At 34.7% G+C, this 24,774-nt stretch overlaps 1 protein-coding gene across 1 annotated transcript in view; it reads left to right on the forward strand.

Moving 5' to 3' along the window:
- The window catches only part of LOC144256905 (phospholipid-transporting ATPase ABCA3-like), a 42,804-nt gene that overhangs the window by 4,975 nt on the left and 13,055 nt on the right, over positions 1 to 24,774 (forward strand). Inside the window, exons 2-3 of the mRNA XM_077802695.1 lie at positions 10,179 to 10,306; positions 17,593 to 17,734. Coding sequence (XP_077658821.1) covers positions 10,179 to 10,306; positions 17,593 to 17,734 — 270 coding nt within the window. The remainder of the gene's footprint in view (positions 1 to 10,178; positions 10,307 to 17,592; positions 17,735 to 24,774) is intronic.

A 24,774-nucleotide genomic window follows, 5' to 3' on the forward strand; every position in this document is an offset into this window, starting at 1 on the left:
CAATTTAGTCCATAACACTTATCTTCAGTTTTAATTCTGAAGGGTTACCCCTGGGTAACAATCTTTGGGTCAAAATTCATATGACTTATGAATCACAGATTGTGCTTGAGTCCAGTCAGTCAGAATTTTATCCTTTCTGGGGTGTGTGTGTGTGTGTGTGTGTGTGTGTGTGTGTGTGTGTGTATGTATGTCTTGAAGGTGGTTGTCACAGTTCAGGAAGTCTCCTTTTTTTTTTTTTTAGTCTACATGCAATCGTGGACCAGTAACTTAGAAATTCCTCTGTTTGCTTCTAAGAGAACAAATCTTTGGGCTCTGTTCTCTGTTTTCCAGTTTACCAGAGTTGTGTGTGATTTTTTTAAAGCTTGGATTCTTTGTTATCCCCCATGGGCCATTGTAACTCATTGTTTAACTGCATTTGATGAAATTGTGCTTATCATCTACAATACACATAATAATAAATGCTGGCAAGGATGTAGAGGAAAAGGTATCCTCATACATTGTTGATAGGACTGCAAATTAATACAACCACTCTGAAAAACAGTGTGGAACTTCCTCAGGAAAGCTAGGAATGGAGCCACCATATGACTTTGCTATCACATTTCTTTATATTCTTCCAAAAGAACTAAAATCAGTATACCATAGCAATACAATCACATTAATGTTTATAGCAGCACAATTCACAATAGCTTAATTATGAAACCAGCCCAAACGTCTGTCAATAGATGACTGCATAAAGAAAATGTGGTATATATACACAGTGGAGTTTTATGCAATAATAAAAAAGAACAAAGCCAGGTGCAGGGGTACATGCATGTAATCCCAGCACTTAGGGAGGCTGAGGCAGGAGGATCATGAGTTCAAACCAGCCTCAGCAGCTTAGCAAGGCCCTAAACAACTTAATGAGACCCTGTCTCAAAATAAAAAATAAAAATAAAAAGGGGCCAGGGATGTGGTTCAGTGATTAAGCACCTCTAGGTTCAATTCTTGGTACCAAAAAACATTTTTTAAAAAAAGAACCAAATTATGTCATTTGCATGAAAGTGGATTCAACTGGAGAACATCATGTAGAATGAAATCAACCAGGTTCAGAAAGTCTAAGATCATGTATTTTCGCTCATATGTGGAAGATAGAAAAAAGGAAAAGGGGGGGATTATTATGAAGAGAAGAAAGACCAGTTGAATAGAGAGTGGAGATAGGATCGAGAAGAAGGGAAAAAAAGGGGGAGTGAAAGGGGCAGTGAAATTGGCCAAATTGTGTTATGTGCATATACAAACATTTTTTGTAATTATAATGTGTCGGGGGCCACCTTGAACAGGAACTATGCACACACCTTTAAGTCCTGAGTAAAGAGGTACTGGACTGGTATTGCACCCTGCAATGCAAATGGACTTTACCTCTGCTTGGATAAGAAAGGTGCAGCTCAGAGAGAGGGCGTCACCCGATGGAATTGATTTATACCCACCTGTTTGTTGTAATCCTACCCTTTTGCCCTTTTTTGGGTAGAATGTTCCATGGATTAGCTCCCCCCAAAAAAAATAAAAGCTGAGCCTCAGAATGTGCCCGCTCTCTCTTGCCAGCCTCTCATATTTTTCTCTTGCCCCCCTTTGGGGAGCTTGAGGCTGGGAGCCAGGGAAACCATCCTGACACCCAGAAAAAGGTATTTCCATGTCTATGTGGTCCTTTTGTGTCACCTCAAATTCGCCTGAGTGACCCCAGTTCAGTAGCCACATTGGACGGGGGCTACAATAATGTAGCTCCCCCTCCAAAAAAGAAAAATTTATTGTGCTTAAGCTCTGTGAGTCATTAAGGCTTTAACATCAGGGGATGTATCTGTGGCTTGGGAAATGATTTCACTTGTTCCTCTTGTCTTGTTCTGATTGCTCTATAAGTATGTAAGCTAACTTTCTCAATCCCCAAGGGAGTGTGTGATCCCAGGAGCATTCTTTTTTTTTTTTTTTAATTTCTTCTAATTAGTTATACATGACAGTAGGATGCATTTTGACACATTGTACACAAGTGGAGCACAACTTCTCATTCCTCTGGCTGTACATGGTGCAGAGTCATACCAGTAGTGTAATCATACATGTATACAGGGTAATAATGTCTCTCCCATCCCCACAGTGCCTCCCCTCCTCTCACTCTCCTTTGCACACTCCAAAGTTCCTTCAATCTTCCCTATCCCCCACCCCCACTATGGATCAGCATCTGCTTATCAGAGAAAACATTTGGCCTTTGGTTTTGGGGATTAAATTATTTCACTTAGCCTGATAATCTCTAGTTCCATCCATTTACCTGCCCATGCTGTAATTTCATTCTTCTTTAAGACTGAGTAATATCCCATTGTGTATATGTACCACATTTTCTTTATCCATTCATCTATTGAAGGGCATGTAGGTTGGTTCCACAGTTTAGCTATTGTGAATTGAGCTGCTATAAACATTGATGTGGCTGTGTCACTGTAGTATGCTGATTTAAGTCCTTTGGGTATAAACCAAGGAGTGGGATAGCTGGGTCAAATGGTGGCTTCATTCCATTTCTAAACAATCTCCATACTGCTTTCCATAGTGGTGGCGTCAATTTGCAGTCCCACCAGCAATGTATGAGTGTACTTCCCCCCCACATCCCCCAGGAAGATTCTTTTGACTTTCACTTTTCCTTGGTTCTCTGTATCATTTCTCTTTGCTGGTTCTTTTGCTGTGCCATGTTGCTACTGCTATCATGGAGAAACCAGCCCCCTTCTCCATTGTTTTTTTATAATATCCTTAGGCATTAATTTCTCTATGCTCAGTTCCAATTAAAATATGGCCCCATTAGATAGAGCTCTGGAGCTCTTCATTCTTACATCCTTCCTCTATCCCTGGATAGAGCCTCAGTACCAGTGCATCAGAGCTAAAGGTAAATATAGCACTGTACTTCTTCCAGAGTGACCACCCCTATTATAAACAAACATGGGGATCTGGCATCCCTGGCTCTTTTCGGCTTGCCCTTCCTGGCATGTATCAACTGCTCTACCAGCAAGTTTGTCCATGGGTGATCAGGACTCCAGTATTCTCAACCTATTGGGTCTTGGTGGGATAAGGAATCCCCAGACCTCATTTCTGTCTGCCTGGAATAGAGCTTTTTTAGCATGAATCTGTTGGAATGAGATACTAGCCCTCTTTTCTCATGTAGTAAAACCATAGTCCTAGATTGAGAGTCTTGGAGGGAACCCCACCTTCATACTTACTCAGAGAAGAGCTCCATAACACTAAGCCAGGTGGGATGGGGGTGGGTGCAGGAGCAGGTGATGGCTCAGATATCACCAAATCTTGCTATTCGTATCAGTATTTAGTAGATTATCTTACATAAATGCTTTTCCATTTTATTAGGTTCCTACATAAACTTCCAGGAGTTTTTAATGGTTGTGATTTTAAATTTTCAGTAGTGGGAAATGACTACTGACCTTCTCTTACATCCAATCCCAAAGGCCTACCACAGAGGGGAGTTTTTAAAAACTGATGATACTCATTCCTTGCCTGATCATCATCAGGACTTGGATGGGATCTATTTTTCTGTTGTGTTTGTCATCTTAAATTCTACTAGCACAGCACTGGACACATAGTGAATATACAGAACTATAAGAGTAGATGAAGATGTTCATCCATTAGCACTTTGAATGGAGTGTTATACTCTGAACACATGAAAACATAGTAATTAATTGATACTTTCCAGTGATTTAATTTTTTATCATTTGTTATTGTGATAGTGATGATTTTTTTATTGTTTTAAACATTGAGAACTGTTTTATTGAATATTGAAATAGGAAAAATCAGATTCTGATAGCATTATTCCATCTAAGTAAGTTAATAGAAAAATAAGAACAATACAGTTTGCTTTATTTCAAATACTTAATCTTTCTCTTTTAATTAGTGCATTGAAGTTATACCTAGTATTTGGATTTATGATAACAAAATCATACATGCATGGATTTTGATTTACTCCATTTCAGTCCCTGGTACCCTCCCTTCCTTCCCTCCCCTCTTCTCCTCTCTCCTCCTGTTCTTCTTCCTTTCCTCTACTGACTTTTCTTTCACTCATTTAGTTATTTTTGATTGGTGCTTTATATATAAACATAAAGGTAGAATTTACTGTGATATATATATATATATACACATACACACACACACATACATACATACACATACACAGAGCATGATTTTGTTAAATTTATTCCCTATTTCCTCCCCTTTTCTATCCTTCCTTTATCACTTTTGATCTACTCCACTGATCTTCCCTATATCTTTATAATTTCTAATCCCCCTTTTCTCCTCTTATTTTGCTCAATTTCTGAATATGAGAGAAAAAATTTAAACCTTGATTTTCTGAGTCTGGCTTATTTCATTTCACATTATGGTCTCCATTGCCATCCATTTATCAGCAAATACCATTATTTCATTCTTCTTTATGATTGAGTAAAACTTCATATTGTGTGTGTGTGTGCACACACATACACACAAACACACACACACACCACATTTTCTTAATCCATTCATTTATTGATGTACATCTGAGCTGGTTTCATAATTTGGCTATTGTGAATTGTGCTGTTATAAACACTGATGTGACTATATCACTATAATATACTATTTTTTTAGTTCTTTTGGATAAATATCAAGAAATGTGATAAATGGGTCATATGGTGGTTTCATTCCTAGTTTTTTAAGAGTCACCATACTGGTCTTTTTTCCTATAGTGGTTGAATTAATTTGCATTTCCACCAACCATGTAAGAGTATACCTTTTCCCCAACATCCTCACCAGTATTATTATTTCTATTCTTGATAATTGCCATTCTGACTGACATGAGATGAAATCTTAGTATAGTTTTGATTTGCTAAACAGTTTTTCATATATTTGGCCATTTGTTCTGCTGCTTTTGAGAAATGTGTTCAGTTATTTTTCCATTGATTTTTTTTTTGTTTTTAGTGTTAACCTTTTTGAGTTTTTTGTATGTTCTGAATATTAATCCCCTATCAGAGGAGTAGCTGGCAAAGATTTTATCCCATGCTGTAAGCGCTCTCTTCATGTTCTTAATCATTTCCTTTTCTGTGCAGAAGCTTTTAAATTTAATGCCATCCAACTTATTGATTCTTGGTATAATTTCTTGCATTTTGGAATTCTTGTTAAAAGAAGTTGGTTCTGGTGCCAGCATGTTGAAGTGTTGGGCCTACATTTTCTTCTAGCAGTTGCAGAGTTTCTGGTCTAATTCCTAGGTTTTTGATCCTCTTTGAGTTGACTCTTGTGCAAGGTGAGACAGGGACAATTTTATTCTTCTACATGTTGATATCCAGTTTTCCCAGCACTATTTGTTGAAAAAGACTATTCTTTGATAAGTATATTTGAGGTCCTATATGCCTCCCATATATGGATGTCTGTCTCATTTCTGACATGGGGAAAGTTTTCCATTACTCTGTCCTTGAAAATAGTCTTCATGTATATCCATGCTCTCTTTTATTGCAATGACTCAGGTTTGTTCACTTGGATGCTGTCCCAGAGTTCTTGCATATTCTTGGTATTTTATTTTTTTCCTTTATTGAATACTGAGTATTCAGGTTCATATACCCTGTCATCAAGGGCTGAAGTTCTGTCTTCCAGGGCCAAAGTTCTGTTTTCTACATTACCTAATCTTTGGGTGATGCTTTCAAGTGAAATTTTAATCTGATTCATTATGCCTTTTATTTCCAGGAGTTATGATTGGTTTCTTTTCATTATCTCTATTTCTTTATTGAAATGGTCTTTGATCTCCTGTATTTGCTGTCTTGATTCATTTCTTATGTCTTCTTTTAGTTCACTGTATATTTTAACAATCAGTTTTTTATAATCTTTCTCTGGAATTTCAGCAGCTTCCATATCTAGGATTCTTTGTTGGGAGAGTGTGAATTTTGAGTGGAGATTTGTTTATCTGTTTCCTCATGTTTTCAGAGGTCTTGGGCTTTCACATTATTTTAGATGGTTTTCTCTTCCTTCTATATATGTATCCTCATGTGTAAAATTTTTATTATTGTTGTTCTGGGACATCTATTTTTGATGTATGAATATAGATGTCCAGGAGTGGAACCTAAGATTCCCTCTGGTTTCTTCTTCCTTGAGACCTGATTGGTGCTTTTTGTGTTTTTCTCTCCTCTATTCTATGTTTTGAAGTATTTTTGAGGTTTGGGAGTGGAGCTAGATCGTGTGTGGGGTGGGATTTGTTGTTATTTGGCTGAATTGTGAGTGTTTCTCAGCAGCAGAATCTCTAACTCTCTGAATTTGAAGTGTCCCAATCACTTTCCAGCCCCTCTTAGAGGAAGCAGGGAGCTAGGAATAGCACTAATGTATAGTCAGGATAAATATATGGTGTCTACTTTGTCGTCTCTTAACACTAATTGCCACCTGTATCGGAATAATGGGGTCAGTATTTAATATTGGCTCCAACAAAAACCTGTGAATTAGATCAAGCTTTAAATAGTAGGTGTCTACTACATTGTCCACTCTATTAATGATCACAATATAAATGGTGTAGGAAGTACATAAACAATGTAATTTTATCAGATAGTGAGATGCAGTTTCTTAAGTAAAGAGAAAATAAGGTAGGAAACCAAGGGAAAGTTTGAAATATTTCAAAAGTGAACAGAGGAGAAGTGCAGGAGATAGGTGACCACTATAAAGGAGGAGGAATAAAAAAATAACTAAAAGCAGTAAAGTAACAAAGGAGAGGAAGAAGGAACAGGAAAAGTTGGCTATTCGTGGGAGAAGAACATAAAGAAGGGGCAACAAGTGGGACAAAATCCAAGGTATGTACGGACCAATGTAAGACAAGAACAACACAAACCCACATATAATTTTATTTCATCAGAGAGAGAAGTAACTTATTATTTGTTGTTCACATTATTAGGAGACTTAACATTTTTAAAAAAGAAAAGCTTTCCTCCATCCCTAGAGTTGAACCTATACTCTTTGTAGAAGAATGGATTTGTTGACACTCAACCAGTTTGCTGTACTCCTGTGGAAAAATTTTACCTTAAAGGTAAGTGAAGGTATCCATGGAAATGTTATCAAATGCCCATTTGTCACATTTCAGTAGTGTGTGTGCATGCATGCATGCATGCACTTTTGAAAAATTACTTCTGGAGCTGTGAGTAGATCTTCCAAATTTATAAAAGTCAATGAATTACTAGTATAGCATAACCTATAAGAAAGTGGGGGCAGGGAAAGGGATAGTATGACATAATCCCTGAAGCACTGGAAGAAATTTAATATAACAAAATTTTCATTTGCATTGAACTTGTACTTTTAAATTAATTCATACCATCTTTTTTCTTCTAGAGGAGAAAGCTCATTAATTCGATATTGGAAATCTTTTCATCATTTATATTTCCAGTAGTGCTTTTGGTATTTCACATACTTACTGACATAAAATCTACTGGGCCTTACAATTTCACTTCTCAACCCATCAATACTCTGCCTTCTTACATCAAAAATGCCAGCGATTGGGAATTGATTTACATCCCATCTAATATTGATGTGGTAAAAGAAATCACCGAGAATGTGAAGAGGAATCTAAACATCAGTTTAAAAGGTTTGACATTAGGTTTCCTTTAAAACATTACTGTTTTAAGAGGAACAGAGCAATGTTGCAAAAGAATAAAGTGGGGGAGTATCACACCCCTCCCTTTGAAGGTTTATGACTATAGTAGTTGGGCAGTGTTGTAATAGTAAAGGAATTGACACACCAATGAATAAAAGAGAATAGAGGGCTAAGGTTGTGGCTCAGTGGTAGAGCACTTGCCTTGCATGTGTAAAGCCCTGGGTTCAATCCTCAGCACCACATAAAAATAAATAAATACAGGTATCATGTCCATCTACATTTTTAATTAAAAGAATAGAAAATGCAGAAGTAGACTTACACTAATATGCAAAATAATTTTTGATAGTGATGTGAAACAATTCGATTAAAGAATAATTTTTTCAACAAATGATGCTAGAATGATTGTATACCAATAGCTAAAAGCTAAAACAATGAAAACTTGTACATCATGCAAAAATCAACTCAAAATGGATCATAGATCTAAATGTAAAGTGATAAAAACATTTAGGAAAGAACATAGGAGATATCTTTATTACTTAAACATGACACCAAATTCATAATGTGCAAAAGAAAAATATGGCTAGGGTTGTGGCTCAGTGGTAGAGCACTTGCCTTGCCTGTGTGAGGCACTGGATTCAATCCTCAGCACTGCATAAAAGTAAATAAGAAAACAAAGGTATTGTGTCCATCTACAACTAAAAAATGAAAGAAAGAAAAATATGGGTAACTTGGGCTTCTGTTATATAATACTATTAGCAGTTGCTCATTTTACAGTCTACTTAAAACTTGATATTTTATCACATATGGTATAAAGATCCTTTACATGTTTCCTTTCTATGTTGTAGTTTTCATTTCTATATAAATAGACTTCATATTCATGTGAATAATTTCCTTCTTTTAAAGAACTTTAACAATTCTTCAGAGTACATCTGAAGATATCCAAGGATCTTTCTTTGCCTTCCTCTGTGTATTCAACTTCATTCCTGAAGAATACTTTCACTGGGTATAGAATTTTGGGTTGATAGTCTTTTCTTCCAACATTTAAAAATACCTGCCATTTTTTTGTGACTTCCTTAGTTCCTGAAAAGAAATATGCGGTCATTTGAATTCTTATTTCCCCCAAGGTAATACGTCATTTCTGTCGGTCTTCTTCTAAGATTTTTTTTGTTTTGTTTTGGGTTTTCAGAAGTTTGATTATGATATGGTTTACTTTTGGTTCATTTTGATTAGGCTTCACTGAGTCTGTTGAATCTTCTTTTTCTCTCATTAAGTTTGGGGAATTTTCAACATTGCCTCCTGTTTCCTTTGTAGGGACTTTGAGTACATGAGTGCTAGACATTTTGTATTTTTCCAAAGGTCCTTGAGGCTTTGTTCAACTTTTTTCCAATCTTTTTTTTCTCTCCTTTTCAGAATAACTAATTTCTACTGATTTGTCATCTTTGACTCCTTTCTCTGTTTTCATCATACTGCTGTTGAGCCATCAAATAAGTTTTTCTTTCTTTCTAAAGCACAGTTTGAAGTGCTATTTATCCCTTTATTTTTTCTTTTGAAACAGTTTTATTGAGATAATAATGTACATGCCATGTATCTATTTAAAGTATACAGTTGAATGGCTTTTAGTATATTCATAGTTGAGTGTGCATTACCACAATCAATTTAGAGCATTTTTATCACCCCCAAAAGAAACCCCATACCTTTTATATATTTTTTAAATATTTTCTGGTTGTCAATGGACCTTTATTTATTTATATGTGGTGCTGAGATTCGAACCCAGTGCCTCACACATGCCAGGCAAGCACTCTCCCACAGAACTGCAACCCACTCAAAATCCATACCTTTTAACCATGAATTCTCCATCTCTCATCTCTACTACCATTAGGAAAACACTAATATATTTTCTAATTACAGAACTTTTATATGAATGGAATTATACAGTATGCAATCTTTTAGGACTGGCTTATATCAATTAACATCATGTTTTCAAAGTTTATCCATGTCATTATTTATTTTCATTGCTGAATAATAATATCCCATTGTATGGATATGTTATATTTACTTGAATATGTAAATGTTTATTTTGAGTTGTTTCCACATTTTGGATATTATATATAATACTGAAAATTTGTCTACAAGTTTTTTGTGGACATGTTTTCATTTCTCTTGGGTGTATCTCTAGGAGTTACATGGTGACTATGTTTGACTTTTTGAGGGACTGCTGAACTGTTATTCAAACCTTTACACTCCTGTTAGTACTATTTGAAGGTTCCAATTTCTCTACATCCTCACTAACTGTTATACAACCATTTCTATGTTTTTGATTTGCAGTACCCTGATGACTAATGACTAACCTTTATAAATTTTTTATAATATTTATGTTTACTTATAATAAAATTTTATAAATATCTAAAATTTTGCACACTAAATATTTATTAGGTAATGATGATGCCAATATTTGAGAAATTTTCAGTATTTTTATTGGCTTCTTTCCTTGTAATGTTAGTATCCAACTGCTCAAATAGGATGGATTATCATATATTTTTATTTAAGTAGACAATTTTTTTTCTCCCTTTAGTTCGAGGCTTTTCTTCAGAAAGTGAGTTTGAAAAGTACATTCTGTATGATTATGAGTCTCAAAAAGTGCTTGCTGCCATCGTGTTTGACTGTGACTTCAAAAATAGCAGTGATCCTTTGCCACTTCAGGTAAGAAAATTTATTTAGTTTTCCAAATAAATGGTGTTCTCATAATTGTACTTCTAGCTTCTTGGAGTTTTAGTAAATTAGATATTAAGCCTGTTTTATAAATGAAGAAATTAACTTTCCCAAGATCATACTAGTAGTATATAATGGAACAAGAATATGAATCCAGGTATGAGTAACTTTAATAACTTGTACTCCTAACCACCACTGCATTATGATAAAGGAAGAACTGTCTTCCACACATAAGGCCTAAGATTCATAGAAAACTTTGATTACTAATGCAGCACTTCTAGTTCTGCAAAGGGTGGTAAAACAAATAAGTTTCAAAGCAGATGCCTCTTTATTAGCAGACAGACTACCAATGATGGAAAGTTTTCTTTTTTGAAAGAGAATTTTATTACTTTCTTAAGACTCCAGTGATTAAGGCTTAGCCACATTGAGTTAGCATTAGGATTGTGGAGAATCTGATTAGAGGCCATGGGAAGGAAAGGGAAGGATAATGCTTTGAACCTGATATCTCTTTAGCAGATTTTATAGATATCCTACACTGATGGAGACAGAAATAAGTGATCAATCTATAATATATAGAAGTCAAGTCAAATCCTTTTATTTATGTTACAGATGCTTGTTAATACAAGGTACAAATTATTTTATATGTTAATAATACAGTAAATTATCTTTCTCTCTCATCCTTTTGTGACTATATTATTCTGTACCAGCCTCCTCCCATTTACCAATTTAAAATTATCCATATACTGATATGGATTTAAGAATATATATAATTCTCAGTATACATTGGCTATGGTGTCTTCATGCCATTTCAAGTTTCATTCTCACTACTGATACACTGGGTTTTTTCCCTCCAAATATTTATACTAGGTTTATGACACTAAAATTCCTCAATTTTTTCCCTCAGGTTCTTGGGCTATTTTGATGGGTTTCCATACAAATAATGTGATCTCTGTTTATGACTTCATTTGTAGCATAGGCTTTCTAATTTCTACCAGTTTCCCCCTATTTAAATTGACTTTCTTGATGGGATCTTTTCTTTATCTACATGCATGCCACAGTGATCCATCTCAACTTGAGATATGGTCATGTCACTGTCCTAATTAAAAGCCTGATTGGTTCTCATTGCTATAGGCTCATGTCCAGAGTGTTTTGCATATGATTTGTGGCTATCAGTGTACTGGTGCCAGGATATCTCTCCAGTCACATTTCTTCAACTCCTTACTTGAATTACTCTAATAATACTTTACTACTAGAAGTTAACTTGTATTTACCATGTTATTTTTTTCCATAAGACTTTGGTCACATTATTATTTTTTGGACTATTCTTGTATACTCTCAGACTTTCATTTCAGCATTTACATTTGCCTTCTCTCTCCTTTCATAATAAAATCTGTGCATTTTTCTATTAGTCAGAATTCATATGGGAACACAGAAATTACTATGGGTATTTCAAGAGACACATTTTAATATAAGGAAATAACCTTCATAGTCTAGATTTTAGTCATTCTTGACCAATGCTATAGAGGGTTTAGCTTGTTTGCCTAGTCAGGTAAACTATATCCCTCTTGAGTTCTTAGTTTTCAGGCCATGATTTTTGAAAATGCATATTCACTATTAACTGTGGTAAAAGAAATACCTGGCGGTGCTCCAGTGAAACTTCTATTTCAGACATACAGAGTTCTCTCCACATTCATCGTATAATACCAATTCTAAATCTTTATGTTAATCATGGTTAATTTCTCCCTTTTATATGATAAGCTTTTTATTTGTTGGTATAATGCCATGAATAGACCAGTATTATCCATGCAGTAATCAGTGGAAACACTGCTACTTTCCCTATTTGGGACTATTAACCTTACTGTATTACTATTAACCTTGAATTTAGCAGAGCTTAAAATTATAGGGATGGGAAATGCAATTTCTACACATAGGTAGGGAGTGGTTTTAAGAAGGGGAAATTCTACTTCTAAACCTTTATTCCCATATCTTTATATTCTAGCTGTTAAGGACACAATGTTATGTATGAGTTACTGTTAACTACATTTGCTGAATACAGTAAAATAAGACCTAAGGTTAACAGTGGGTTGTCCCTACGATGATTCCTTTGATGAAATTTAATAGGCCATTTTATTTTCTTCTCTCAGGCCTGCTACTTCTGAGTGATATGGAAAAAGGTAAGAATAGTAGCATATCCATAGATGGGTCGGGTTCTCATTATTGTACCTCCTTTAATAAAACAGACCCCTTGCCCGAACCACTTGTGTGCCTACTCACTTGATGCACATCTGTTTCTTTTTTATAATATTTAAAAAGTGGAAATGTGTTCCTCAGCTGTGGTACCATGGAAAATTAATATAAAATAATCAATTAATATATAAAACTATTTAGGTGTATCTCCAGGGAATTATGTTGAATGAAAAAAAAAAGGCAATGCCAAAGGATGAATACTTACAATTCAATTTCTATATCATTCTTTAAATGACAAAAATTTTAGAAATGAAGAATATACTCTTGATTGTCAGGAGAATAGGTATCAGAAATAAGAGATGATAGAACTGTTTGGTATCTTGACTGTGGTGATGTACAAACAGAGTTACACGTGATAATATTGTACTCAACTTAATACATACAATTTAACACAAGTATGAGTAAAACTGTGGAACTGTGAATAAGGTTGCTGAATTATATCAATATCATTATCTTGGTTGTGATATGCTATAGTTTCATAATATGTTGCATTTTTGGAGGAAATGGTCAAGGCGTGCCCAGAATCTGTTTATAATTTCATCTAACAATATATAATTATATTAATAAAAATTTGATTTTTAAAAAATTCACTTTAGGCCATTGGGGGCAGGCTGGGCCAGGGCTAGAGTCATATCTCGGAAGCTGGAGCGGATGGGAGCATGGGGTTTGTTTATCCTGGAGAAGTTTAGGAACGGTAGATAGGAAAGGAAGGCGGACCTGGACCCAAGGGAAGGGATGAGGCTCTGCAGAGGTGGCACCATGGGGATTCGCCACCATAGAGCTCCTGCCCGCATTTGCAACATTACTCCCTGGCCGCCTTGGCCACCATGGGGCCTGCTCACTGCTGCCCCGCGTGCATCTGGGTAAAGTACTCAGTTGTGTGGGTTACTGCATAAATCCTAAAAAACAGTGGCATTGTCTTGGGAACCCAGCCCACCTCTTCCTGGAGATATATGTCTATATATAGCAGAAAACTGGTATTACACAGGTTAAAATAGTAAAGTTTTCCTACATTGAACCATTAATAACTTCAGTTTTTATTGAGAGGAAATGGTTGAAGTGTTAAAAAGTTCAACATTTTCATCTTTCCCAAGTTACAGCAGCCCCAAAAGTGAAAATCAAGCAAAATTCAAATTTCTATTCTGAACACTAAAAGGGAAGAAACAAAAGCAATGGAAAGCCAAAAAGCATATTGGTTTGTGCAAGGGAAGGACTGGGGATTTAAAAAAAATCTTTAGAAAGTGTTTTTTGCTTGATGGAGCTAATGGTCTTTTACCAGATGACAAGCTTACATTATTTTGTGAACAATTCCAGCACTGTTTGCAGAAGAGGAGGAAGCATTGCACTGCCCCACCTAAAGAAACTGCCTCCTCCCCTACAAAAGGTGCTATAGACAAGTGAGTGTGATCCAGTGGTAGAGTGCTTGCCTAGCATGTATGAGGCACTGCACCACATACAAATATGAAGGTCTAACAAATTTTTTTTAAAAAATCTCATGGTATTGCCACCAAAATAGACTGGTAGTCCAATGGTACAGAATAGGCGACATAGAGACTAACCCACATAATTACAGTTATCTTATATTAGACAAAGGTGCCAAAAACAAATGGTGCTAGGAAAACTGGAAATCCATATGCAACAAAATGAAATTAAACAGTTCTCTCTCATCCCTGCCCAAAACTAAACCTAAAGTGGATCAAGGACCAAGGAATTAAACCAGAGACCCTGCGTCTGATAAAAGAAAAAGTAGGCCCAAATCTCCATCATGTCAAATTAGGCCCCGACTTCCTTAAAAATATATTTTAAAAAAAGAATACAAACAACAAGTGTTGGCAAGGATGTAGGGGGAAAGGCACACTCATAAACTGCTGGTGGGACTGCAAAATGCTGTAACCAATATGGAAAACAGTATGGAGATTCCTTGGAAAACTTAGAATGAAACCACCATTTGACCCAGCTGTCTCTCTCCTCGGTCTGTACTCAAAGGACTTAAAAACAGCATACTACAGGGACACAATCGCATCAGTGTTTATAGCAGCATAATTCACTATAGCTAAACTTTGGAACCAACCTAGATGCCCTCCAATAGATGAGTGGATAAAGAAACTGTGGTATATATACACAATGGAATATTACTCAGCAATAAAAGAGAATAAAATCATTGCATTTGCAGGTAAATGGATGGAGTTGGAGAATATAATGCTAGGTGAAGTTAGTCAATCCCAAATGTTTTCTCTGATATAAGGAGGCTGATTTATAGTGGTGTTGGGAGAAGAAACATGGGAAAATAAGGCGAACTATAGATAGAGCAAAGGAGTGGAGGGAAAGGGAAAGGGCATGGGGGTAGAAAAGATGGTAGAATGAGATGGATAACATTACCCTAAAAACATGTATGAAGACAAAATGGTGTGCACATACTTTGTATAAAACCAGGGATATGAAACAGTTCTCTATATGTGCAATATGAATTGTAATGCATTCTGCTGTCATACATAACAAATTAGAATAAAAACATTTTAAAAAAGTATACCTCAGGAAATGAACTTAGAAGACACAATATTTGGATAAATTATTTGTGAAGCATAAATCTGATAATGTGCTGATATCCAAGATATTTTAAAAAGTCCTATAGCTTAATAAGAAGAAGACATTCAAATTTTGATAGGAGGATAGTTCTCCAGGGGACATGCATGAATGGCCAATAAAGACATGAAAAATATGCAGTGTAGAGCCTTTGGAACTCTCATACTATGAAATGTTGCTCAGTAACAAAAGGAATCAATGACTGAAAAAAGTAATTACATAACTGAATGTCAAAAACATCACATTGAATCAAAGAAACCTTAATAATAATAATACTGTGTATTTCCACATGAACTTCCGTAATAGGCAAAATAAATATATGATGAGGGGTATTAGAGGGATTCATTGGGCCAAGGGCATAAGTGAACTTTCAGGAATGAAGGCACTGTGTATCTTGCTAGTGTTACAATAAGTGTATGTATTGTCATTTGTCAAAACTCAGTGTACAGTTATGATTTGTGCATTTTGTAATAGGTGAATTCACTTCAAGTAGCCATAAACATATTATATAATGTGTGTGTGTGTGTATATATAATATGTGTGTATATACACACACACACACACTCACACACACATAGACACACACATTTTTCATGTTTCTTTGTTTCTGAACCCATCCTTCTGTACTCTGCCCTTTGATACATTCATTGCATTTCTGCTTTCCCAGCCAGTTCTGTGTTACATTTCCTAATCCTGGACACTGGAGACAGTTTGCAAGACTTGGAGAGAAAGAACTTTCTTATTGGCTTTCTGTCTGCTTTTAATTCTTCTGAAAGTCTTCTAAGCATCACTTCTTTGTTTTGTCAGTAGCAGTTTTTCCCATAGTGGAAGCCAAATACATTTTGTAGATTGTCCAACACTTTTCAAAATCAGCTTCATTGCATCCTCTCAAATACTACCACTAGGCAACTTGAGCTTATTAAGGAATCTAAGTCCCAGTCTCAAAGGATCCCTCCTTCAACCTAAGAGAGACAGCCCTCTACCTGACTCTGTCACCTCTTCAGAGGTCTATGTGTTAGCCCCTCAAGGTCTCTCCTCTATATTTATAACTTTTAATAATTTCAACATATTGGTTTTGTTCCCTTAGTTATAGGTCTGGCAGCTACTTTTCTGCTATTGTTACCTGTATAATATCTCAAAATTCTCATACTTTCACTGCGTATGGTTCATTTCCTGGCTATGCCTTGAAGAGATCATACCACCCTATTGTGTAATGGTACCATAGTTTCAACAGTCTCCTTTGCTGTTGATTCCAATATATTTACATCATATATAACATTATAAGACATTTAGGCAGATGTTTTCTTAATAGTATTTGAGGTCTGCATCCAAGTCTGTTCCTGTAAATGAGATTTCTGAATCAATTAGTAAATGAGCTATAGTTAAAATGTTTTTTTGCCTCCAAAATTCATGTTGAAATCTAATTGCCATTGTAATAGTATTAAGGGGGTACCTTTAGAGGTAATTAGGACAAGAGGACTCTGCCCTTATTGGTGGAATTAATAGTGTTATGGAAGGGAGAGTTTGGCCCCTTTTGGCTTGTTTTTTACTTGGCCTTTAACCTTTTACCTTGTAGAGAAAAAGCATTCCTTCACTCCGGAGGATAAGACATCACCTTTGAATCAGAATCATCAAACATGCTTGTCCTTAAAAATTGAAATTCTCAGCCTCTATAACTATAAGAAATTTCATTATCATTTAATCTAAAATTCTAGTATGGCAACATTAAATGGACTAAAACAATCCATGTGTATTTTTGTTAGGCATTGCCTGATTCTCTATTGGAGTTGTGTGATTTTCATTCCACGTAAAATTTTTTTAAATGCTCGTTTGTTGGGCTGGGGTTGTAGCTCATTGGTAAAGTGCTTGCCTAGCACCTGTGAGGCCCTTGGTTTGATCCTCAGCACCACATAAAGATAAATAAATAAAATTTTTGTGTCTATCTACAACTAAAAAAATTTTTGAAAAGAAAAATGCTTGTTTATCTACAGCTTTGCAAGCAGATGGATTTGTGATATGATAGGTAAGAAGAATATCAGATATCTCTGTAGTTTTAATTTACATTTATTTCACTACATGACATTAAGAATTTTTAATTTTTTATCATATACAACCACAAGGATCCTAATTGGAATAAGATGTACTTCATGTTTGTATAAATATGTCAAAATATGCTCTGCTGTCATATATAACTAAAAAGAACAACAAAAAAAAGAGTCTTTTAATGTACCAATGGGCCATGTGTATATCTTGTTTTGTTCATTATCTGTGTTTTGAGAATTAAAATGTAGATATTATTGGTTTTTTTCCAGGAATTCACAGCCACTTTGACCTCAGATGAGGCTCATCCCTCAAATTGCATGGTTTTTTATTTGGCCTTAACTTTTCTAATTTTTTTCAGATTTGTTTGGTTTTAAACATAGCTTATTTTCTATTGCTACTTCTAGGTAAAGTATCATCTGCGTTTTACAAGAGTACAGAGGACTATCTGGTGGCCAGACAAGGCAGGCTGGAAAACAGCTTATCTTTTTCCTGATCATCCTTCTCAAGGCCCCAGGAACCCGAATCTTAATGATGGTGGAAGTCCTGGTAAGCAGATCCTTCAGCTCTCTTATTTTTATTATCACAGTTGTATACTAGTGTGTCATATCTGTTAAATATTTATATTTAATAGATGAGAAAATGTTTATTGTAAATTTGAAGTGTTTTTTTTTAATTTTTATTTTATGTTTTCAATCTATACATTTGGTGATCTTACTAGATATATCCCATGCTTTGTCTATTTTCAATTCTCTTATCAATATACCTTTTAGAATTTTTACTTTATTTTTGATTAACATGTATTCATTGTACACATTTGTGGTTTGCAGTGTGGTGTTTGAACACACGCTTACAGATACACTGATGCCTTCCTTTATCTACCTTCTCCTGCTTTCTAACCTCTTCATAATCACTATTCTACATTCAAGTTGACTCTTTTTTGATTTCTACATCTGAGAGAATTTGTAATACTTTTCTTTCTGTGTCTTTTTTCACTTAACATGTCCTTCAGTTCCATCTGTTTTTCTTTGTGATTGGATAAATATTGTGCATATATGCCATATTTATCCATTCATTCATTGACAAGTACCTAGGTGGATTTTATATCTTATCTATTGTTAATAGTGCCACAATAAGCATGGGCATATGGGTATGTCTTTGGTGTGCTAATTTCATTTCCTTCGAATATATATCCAGAAGCGGTATCACTGGATTTTACGGTAGATCTATTTTTAGCTTTTTGAGTAACCTCCATATTGTTCTCCACCGTGGTTAAACTAATTTACATTCTCACCAATAGTATATGAGAATTCCCTTTTCTCTACATCCTCACCAGCAATTTTTTTTAATAATAATACCCATTCTAACTGGGTGAGATAGTATTTGTCCCATTCAATTAGTTGCCACTTTGTTATTTTGATTATTCCCTATGCTGTACAGAAACTTTTCAGTTTGATGTAATCCAATTTGTCATTTTTGGTTTTTTGCTTTGGTTTCCTGTGCTGTTGGAGTCATATTAAAAAAATCACTACCTATGCCATTACCTTGAAGTATTTTCCCTATGTTTTCTTTGAATACAAGTTTCAGGTTTTAGATTTAAGTCTTTTATCTATTTTGAGTTTATTTTATACAGGGTGAGAGATAGAGGGTACAAGTTTCAGTCTTCTGCATATGGATATCCAGTTTTCTCAGAACCATTTAGTGAAGAAATTGTTCTTTCATCAGTGTTTGGTTTTGGTGCCTTTTTCAAGAATCAGTCGGCCAAAGATCCATGAGTTACTTCTGAGTCTTCTGTTGTGTTTCATTTGATCTTTGTGTCTGTTTTTATGCCAATACCACACTGTTTTGATTATGATGGCTCCATACTAATCTTGAAACCAAGTATTGTGATGCTTCCAACTTTGTTATTTTTATTCAAGATCATTTTGACTAGTTGGCAAAATGCCAGGCACCATCCTGACTTGTTTACAGACTCTAATAACTAGTCAGAATATTTGGGGCTTCCATATGAATTTTTTTCTATTTCCTGTGAAAAAATTTAATTGGTATTTTGATCAGAGCAGAAATAGAGACAAAAAATCTATGAAATAAAGAGTTTTTAGAAAGGATAAACAGAAATTAACAAGTTTTAGCTAGACTACAAAAAAGAGAGAAGATCCAAAAATCAGAGATGAAAAAGGAGACATTAAAACTGATATTGTGGAAATACCATGGAGACTATTACCAACAAGTATATGGCAAAATATTAGAAAAACTAGAAGAAATATATAAATTTATGGACACATATAACCTGCTGAAATTGAATTATAAAGACATAGAAAACCTCAACAGACTAATAACTATTAGTGAAATTGAATCAATAAGAAAGAGTCTACCAATAAAGACAAGTCCTGGACTGGATGGCTTTAATGCTGAATTCTAGCAAACCCTTGAAGAAAAACTAATGCCAGTTGTTCTCAAAGTACTTAAAAGAATTGAAAGGGAAGAAATGCTTCCAAACTGTTTACAAGGTCAGTATTACCCTACTACCAAAATCAGATAAGAACACAACAAGAAAACTTTAGAATAATATTCCTGTATACACAAATACAAAAATTCTCAGAAAAAAATTGTAGCAAATTGAATCCAACAGAATATCAAAAAGCTTGTTCACCATGATCAACTTAGATTTATTCCAGAGATGAAATGGTGGTTTAATATACATAAATTAATAAATGTAACACATCAATACATTGAAGGATAAAAATCATATGATCATTCTCAGTAGATGCATAAAAAATCAACATCCCTTCATATTAAAACCCTAAACAGATTAGGTCTATAAGGATTGTACCTCAACAAATAAAGGTCATGTGTGAGAAACTCATAGCCAACATATTTAATGGGGAACTAGTATAGTATATATAATATTGAAAGCATTACCCAGAGCAGTTAGGCCAGAGAACACACTATTTAAACAGATTAGGTCTATAAGGATTGTACCTCAACAAATAAAGGTCATGTGTGAGAAACTCATAGCCAACATATTTAATGGGGAACTAGTATAGTATATATAATATTGAAAGCATTACCCAAAGCAGTTAGGCCAGAGAACACACTATTTAAAAATGATAAATTCAGTGAAGTTGCAAGAAACAAAATCAACATACAAAAAATCAGTAGCATTTTATACACCAATAATGCGATTGCTGAGAAAGAAATCATAAAATCAATTCCAAAATAATACCTAGGATTAAATTTATTGAAATTTATTTTTTTCCATTATAATTAGGTATATATGACAGCAGAATGCATTTTGATTCATTGTACACAAATGTAGCACAGCTTTTCATTTCTGTGGTTGTATACGATGTAGCATTGCACCATATGTGCAGTCATACATGTACCTAGGATAATGATGTCCTTCTTATTCCACCATCTTTCCTGTCCCCATGTCCCCTACCCTCTCCTCCCTCCCTTTTGCCCAAAGTTCATCCATTTTTCCCATGTCCCCCGCCATTATGAATCAGCCATTCACTTATCAGAGAGAACATTCAGCTTTTGGTTTTTTGAGGACTGGTTTATTTCACTTCACATGCTATTCTCCAGCTCCATTTATTTACCTGCAAATGCTGAATAATATTGCATTGTATATATATACACCATACTTTATCGATTCATCTATTTAAGGGCATCCAAGCTGTCTCCACAGTTTAGCTATTTTGAATTGAGCTGCTATAAACATCGATGTGGCTGTGTCCCTATAGTATGCTGATTTTAAGTCCTTTGGGTATAAACCAAGGAGTGGAATAGCTGGGTGGTTTCATTCCAAGTTTACTGAGGAATCTTCATACTGCTTTCCAGAGTGATTGCACCAGTTTGGAGTCCCACCAACAACGTATGAGTTTACCTTTTTTCCCACATCCTCACCAACATGACTGGAGTGAGATGAAATCTTAGAGTAATTATGACTTGTATTTCTCTAATTGCCAGAGATGTTGAATAGTTTTTCATATATTTGTTGAATGACTTTATTTTTTCTTCTGTGAAGTGTCTGTTCAGTTCCTTAGCCCATTTATTGACTGGGTTATTTAGTTTTTGGTGTTAAGTTTCTCGAGTTCTTTATATATCCTAGAGATTAATGCTGTCTTCTCACATTATTGATTGTTTCCTTTACTGAGAAGAAGCTTTTTAATTTGAATCCATCCCATTTATTGATCTTTGATTTTACCTCTTGCACTTTAGGGGTCTTGTTAAGGAAGTCAGATGATAGGTCTACATGGTGAAGATCTGGGCCTACATTTTTTCTACTAGATTCAGGGTCTCTGGTTTAATTTCTAACCAGATCCACTTTTAGTTCATGAGAGGGTGCAGGATGAGAGATAGTGGTTTAATTTAATTTTTCTATATTTGAATTTGCAGTTTTGCCAGCACCATTTTTTAAAGAGGCTATCTTTCCTCCAGTGAATGTTTTTGGCATTTTTGTCTAGTATGAGATAACCATATTTATGTGGGTTTGTCTCTGTGTCCTCTGTTCTGGTACCATTGGTCTGCAAGTCTATTTTGGTGTCTTCCAATACCATGCCATTTTTGTTACTATAGCTCTGTAGTGTAATTTAAGGTGTAGTATTGTGATGCCTCCTGCTTCACTCTTCTTGCTAAGAATTGCTTTGACTATTCTGAGTCTCTTATTTTTTCAAATGAATTTCATGATTGTTTTTTCTATTTCCATGAGAAATGTTGTTGGGATTTTAATTGGAATTGCATTAAATCTGTAACATGCTTTTGGTAATATGGCCATTTTGCTTATATTAATTCTTCCTATCAAAGAACATGGGAGATCTTTCCATCATGTAAGGTCTTCTTCAGTTTCCTACTGTAGTTTTCATTGTATAGGTCTTTAACCTTTTTTGTTAGATTGATTCCTAAGTATTTTATTTTATTTTAGTCTATTGTGAATGGGATAGTTTTACTAATTTCTCTTTCAGAGGGTTTCTCACTAATGTATAGAAATATATTTGATTTATGGGTGTTGATTTTGTATCCTGCTGCTTTGCTGAATTCTTTTATTAATTCTAGAAGTTTTCTGGTGGAGTTTTTTGAATCATGTCATCCGCAAATAGTGATAGTTTGAGTTCTTCTTTTCCTGTTCGTATCCCTTTAATTTCTTTCATCTGTCTAATTGCTCTGGCTAGAGTTTCAAAGACTGTGTTGAATAGAAGTGGTGAAAGAGAGCCTCCCTGTCTTATTCCAGTTCTTAGATTGCTTTCAATTTTTCTGTTTAGAATCATGTTAGCCTTGGGCTTATCATAGATAGCTTTTACAATGTTGAGGTATATTCTTACTATCTCTAGTTTTTCTAGTGTTTTAAACATGAAAGGGTATTGTGTTTTATCAAATACTTTTTCTTCATCAATTCAGATGATCATATGGTTTTTATCTTTAAGTCTATTCATGTGATGGATTACGTTTATTGATTTCTATATGTTGAACCAGCCCTGCATCCCTGGGGTTAACCCTACTTGGTCATGGTACACTATCTTTTTAATATGTTTTTGTATGTGATTTGCCAGAATTTCATTGAGAATTTTTTCATCTATTTTCATTAGGGATGTTGGTCTGAAGTTTTCTTTCCTTGATGTGTCTTTGTCTGGCTTAGGTATCAGGGTGATAGTGAGGAGTATTGGTATTAATTCTTCTTTGTAGGTCTTGTAAAACTCAACTGAGAATCTTTCTGGTCCTGGGCTTTTCTTGATTGGTAGGCTTTTGATGGCATCTTCTATTTCTTTGCTCAAAATTGATCTACTTTAATTGTGTATTTCCTCCTAATTCAGTGAGGGAAGATCGTATGTTGATGTCTTTGAGATTTTCTATTTTATTAGATAATAAATTTTCAAACTAGTTTCTAGTTATCTTCTGTATTTCAATAGTATCTGTCATGATATTCCCTTTTTCATCACAAATTTTAGTAATTTGAGTTTTGTCTCTCCTCCTCTTAATTAGGTTGGCTAAGGGTTTATCAATTTTATTTATTTTTTCAAATAACCGGCTTTTTGTTTTGTAAATTTTTTAATTGTTTTTGTTGTTGTAGTTGTTGTTGTTTCAGTTTCATTGATTTCAGCTCTGATTTTAATTATTTCCTGTCTTCTACTTTGCGTGTTGATTTGTTCTTCTCTTTCTAGGACTTTGAGATATAATGTCAGGTCATTTTATTTGTTGAATTTTTTTATTCTTTTCATGAATGAGCTCAATGCAATGTACTTTTCTCTTAGTACTGCTATCATAGTGTACCAAAGATTTTGATATGTTGTATCAGAGTCATCATTTACCTCTAAGAATATTTTTGTTATTTTCTTCTGCTATCTATGCATCACTCAGTAGAGTATTATTTAGTCTCTAGGTGTTAGAATAGCTTCTATATTTTATTTCGTCATTGATTTCTAATTTCATTCCATTATGACCTGATAGAATGCAGGGTAGTATCTCTATTTTTTTTTTGTATTTGCTAAGAGTTGCTTTGTGGCATAAGATATGGTCTATTTTAGAGAAGGATCTATGTGCTGCTGAGAAAAAGTGTATTTGCTCATTGATGAATGAAATATTCTCTATATGTCTGTTAAATATAAATTATTGATTGTATTTTTGAGTTCTATAATCTCTTTGTTTAGTTTTTGTTTGAAAGATCTATCCAGTGATGAGAGAGGTGTGTTAAAGTCACCCAGTTTTTTTTTAAGTAACTTTGTTTATTTAATTGTATGTGGTGCTGAGGATTGAATCCAGTGCCTCACATGTGCCAGGCAAATACTCTACCACTGAGCCACAACTCCAATCCCACCCAGTTTTATTGTGCTGGGTCTATTGGATTCTTGAAATTTAGAAGGGTTTGTTTGATATACGTAGATGCTCCATTGTTAGCGGCATAAACACTTAAAATTGTTATGTCTTGCTGATGTGTGATTCACTTAAGCAGTATGAAATGTTCTTCTTTATCCCTAACTTTTGTTTGGAGTCCACTTTATCTGATCTGAGGATGGAAACCCCTGCCTGTTTATGCAGTTCATGTGAGTGCTATGTTTTTTCCAATCCTTTCACCTTCAGTCTGTTAATGTCTTTTTCAATAAGATGAGTCTCTTGAAGGTAACATATTGTTGGGTCTTTTTTCAAAAAATCCAATCTGCCAGTCTGTATCTTTTAATTGATTAGTTTAGGCCATTAACATTTGGAGTTTTATTGAAATATGGCTTGTATTCCAGTCATTTTTGTTTGTTTTTGGTTTTTTACTTGAGTTGGTTTCTTCTTTGATTGGTTTTTTCCTTCAGACTAGTTTCTGCTGATTTTCATTGTTGTTATTCATTTTCTCCTCCTGGAATATTTTGCTGAGAATTCTGTTTAGTGCAGGCTTCCTAGTTATAATTTCCTTCAACTTTTGTTTATCATGGAAGGTTTTTATTTCAAATCTGAAGCTTAATTTTGCTGCATATAAGATTTTTGGTTGGCATCCATTTTCTTTCAGAGCTTGGTATATGTGGTTTCAGGATCTCCTAGTTTTGAGGTTCTGGATTGAGAAATCTGCTAAGATCCAAATTGGTTTTCCCCTACATGTAATCTGA

This window comes from Urocitellus parryii, chromosome 9, assembly GCF_045843805.1.
Source record: "Urocitellus parryii isolate mUroPar1 chromosome 9, mUroPar1.hap1, whole genome shotgun sequence".
Taxonomy (NCBI): Eukaryota; Metazoa; Chordata; class Mammalia; order Rodentia; family Sciuridae; genus Urocitellus; species Urocitellus parryii.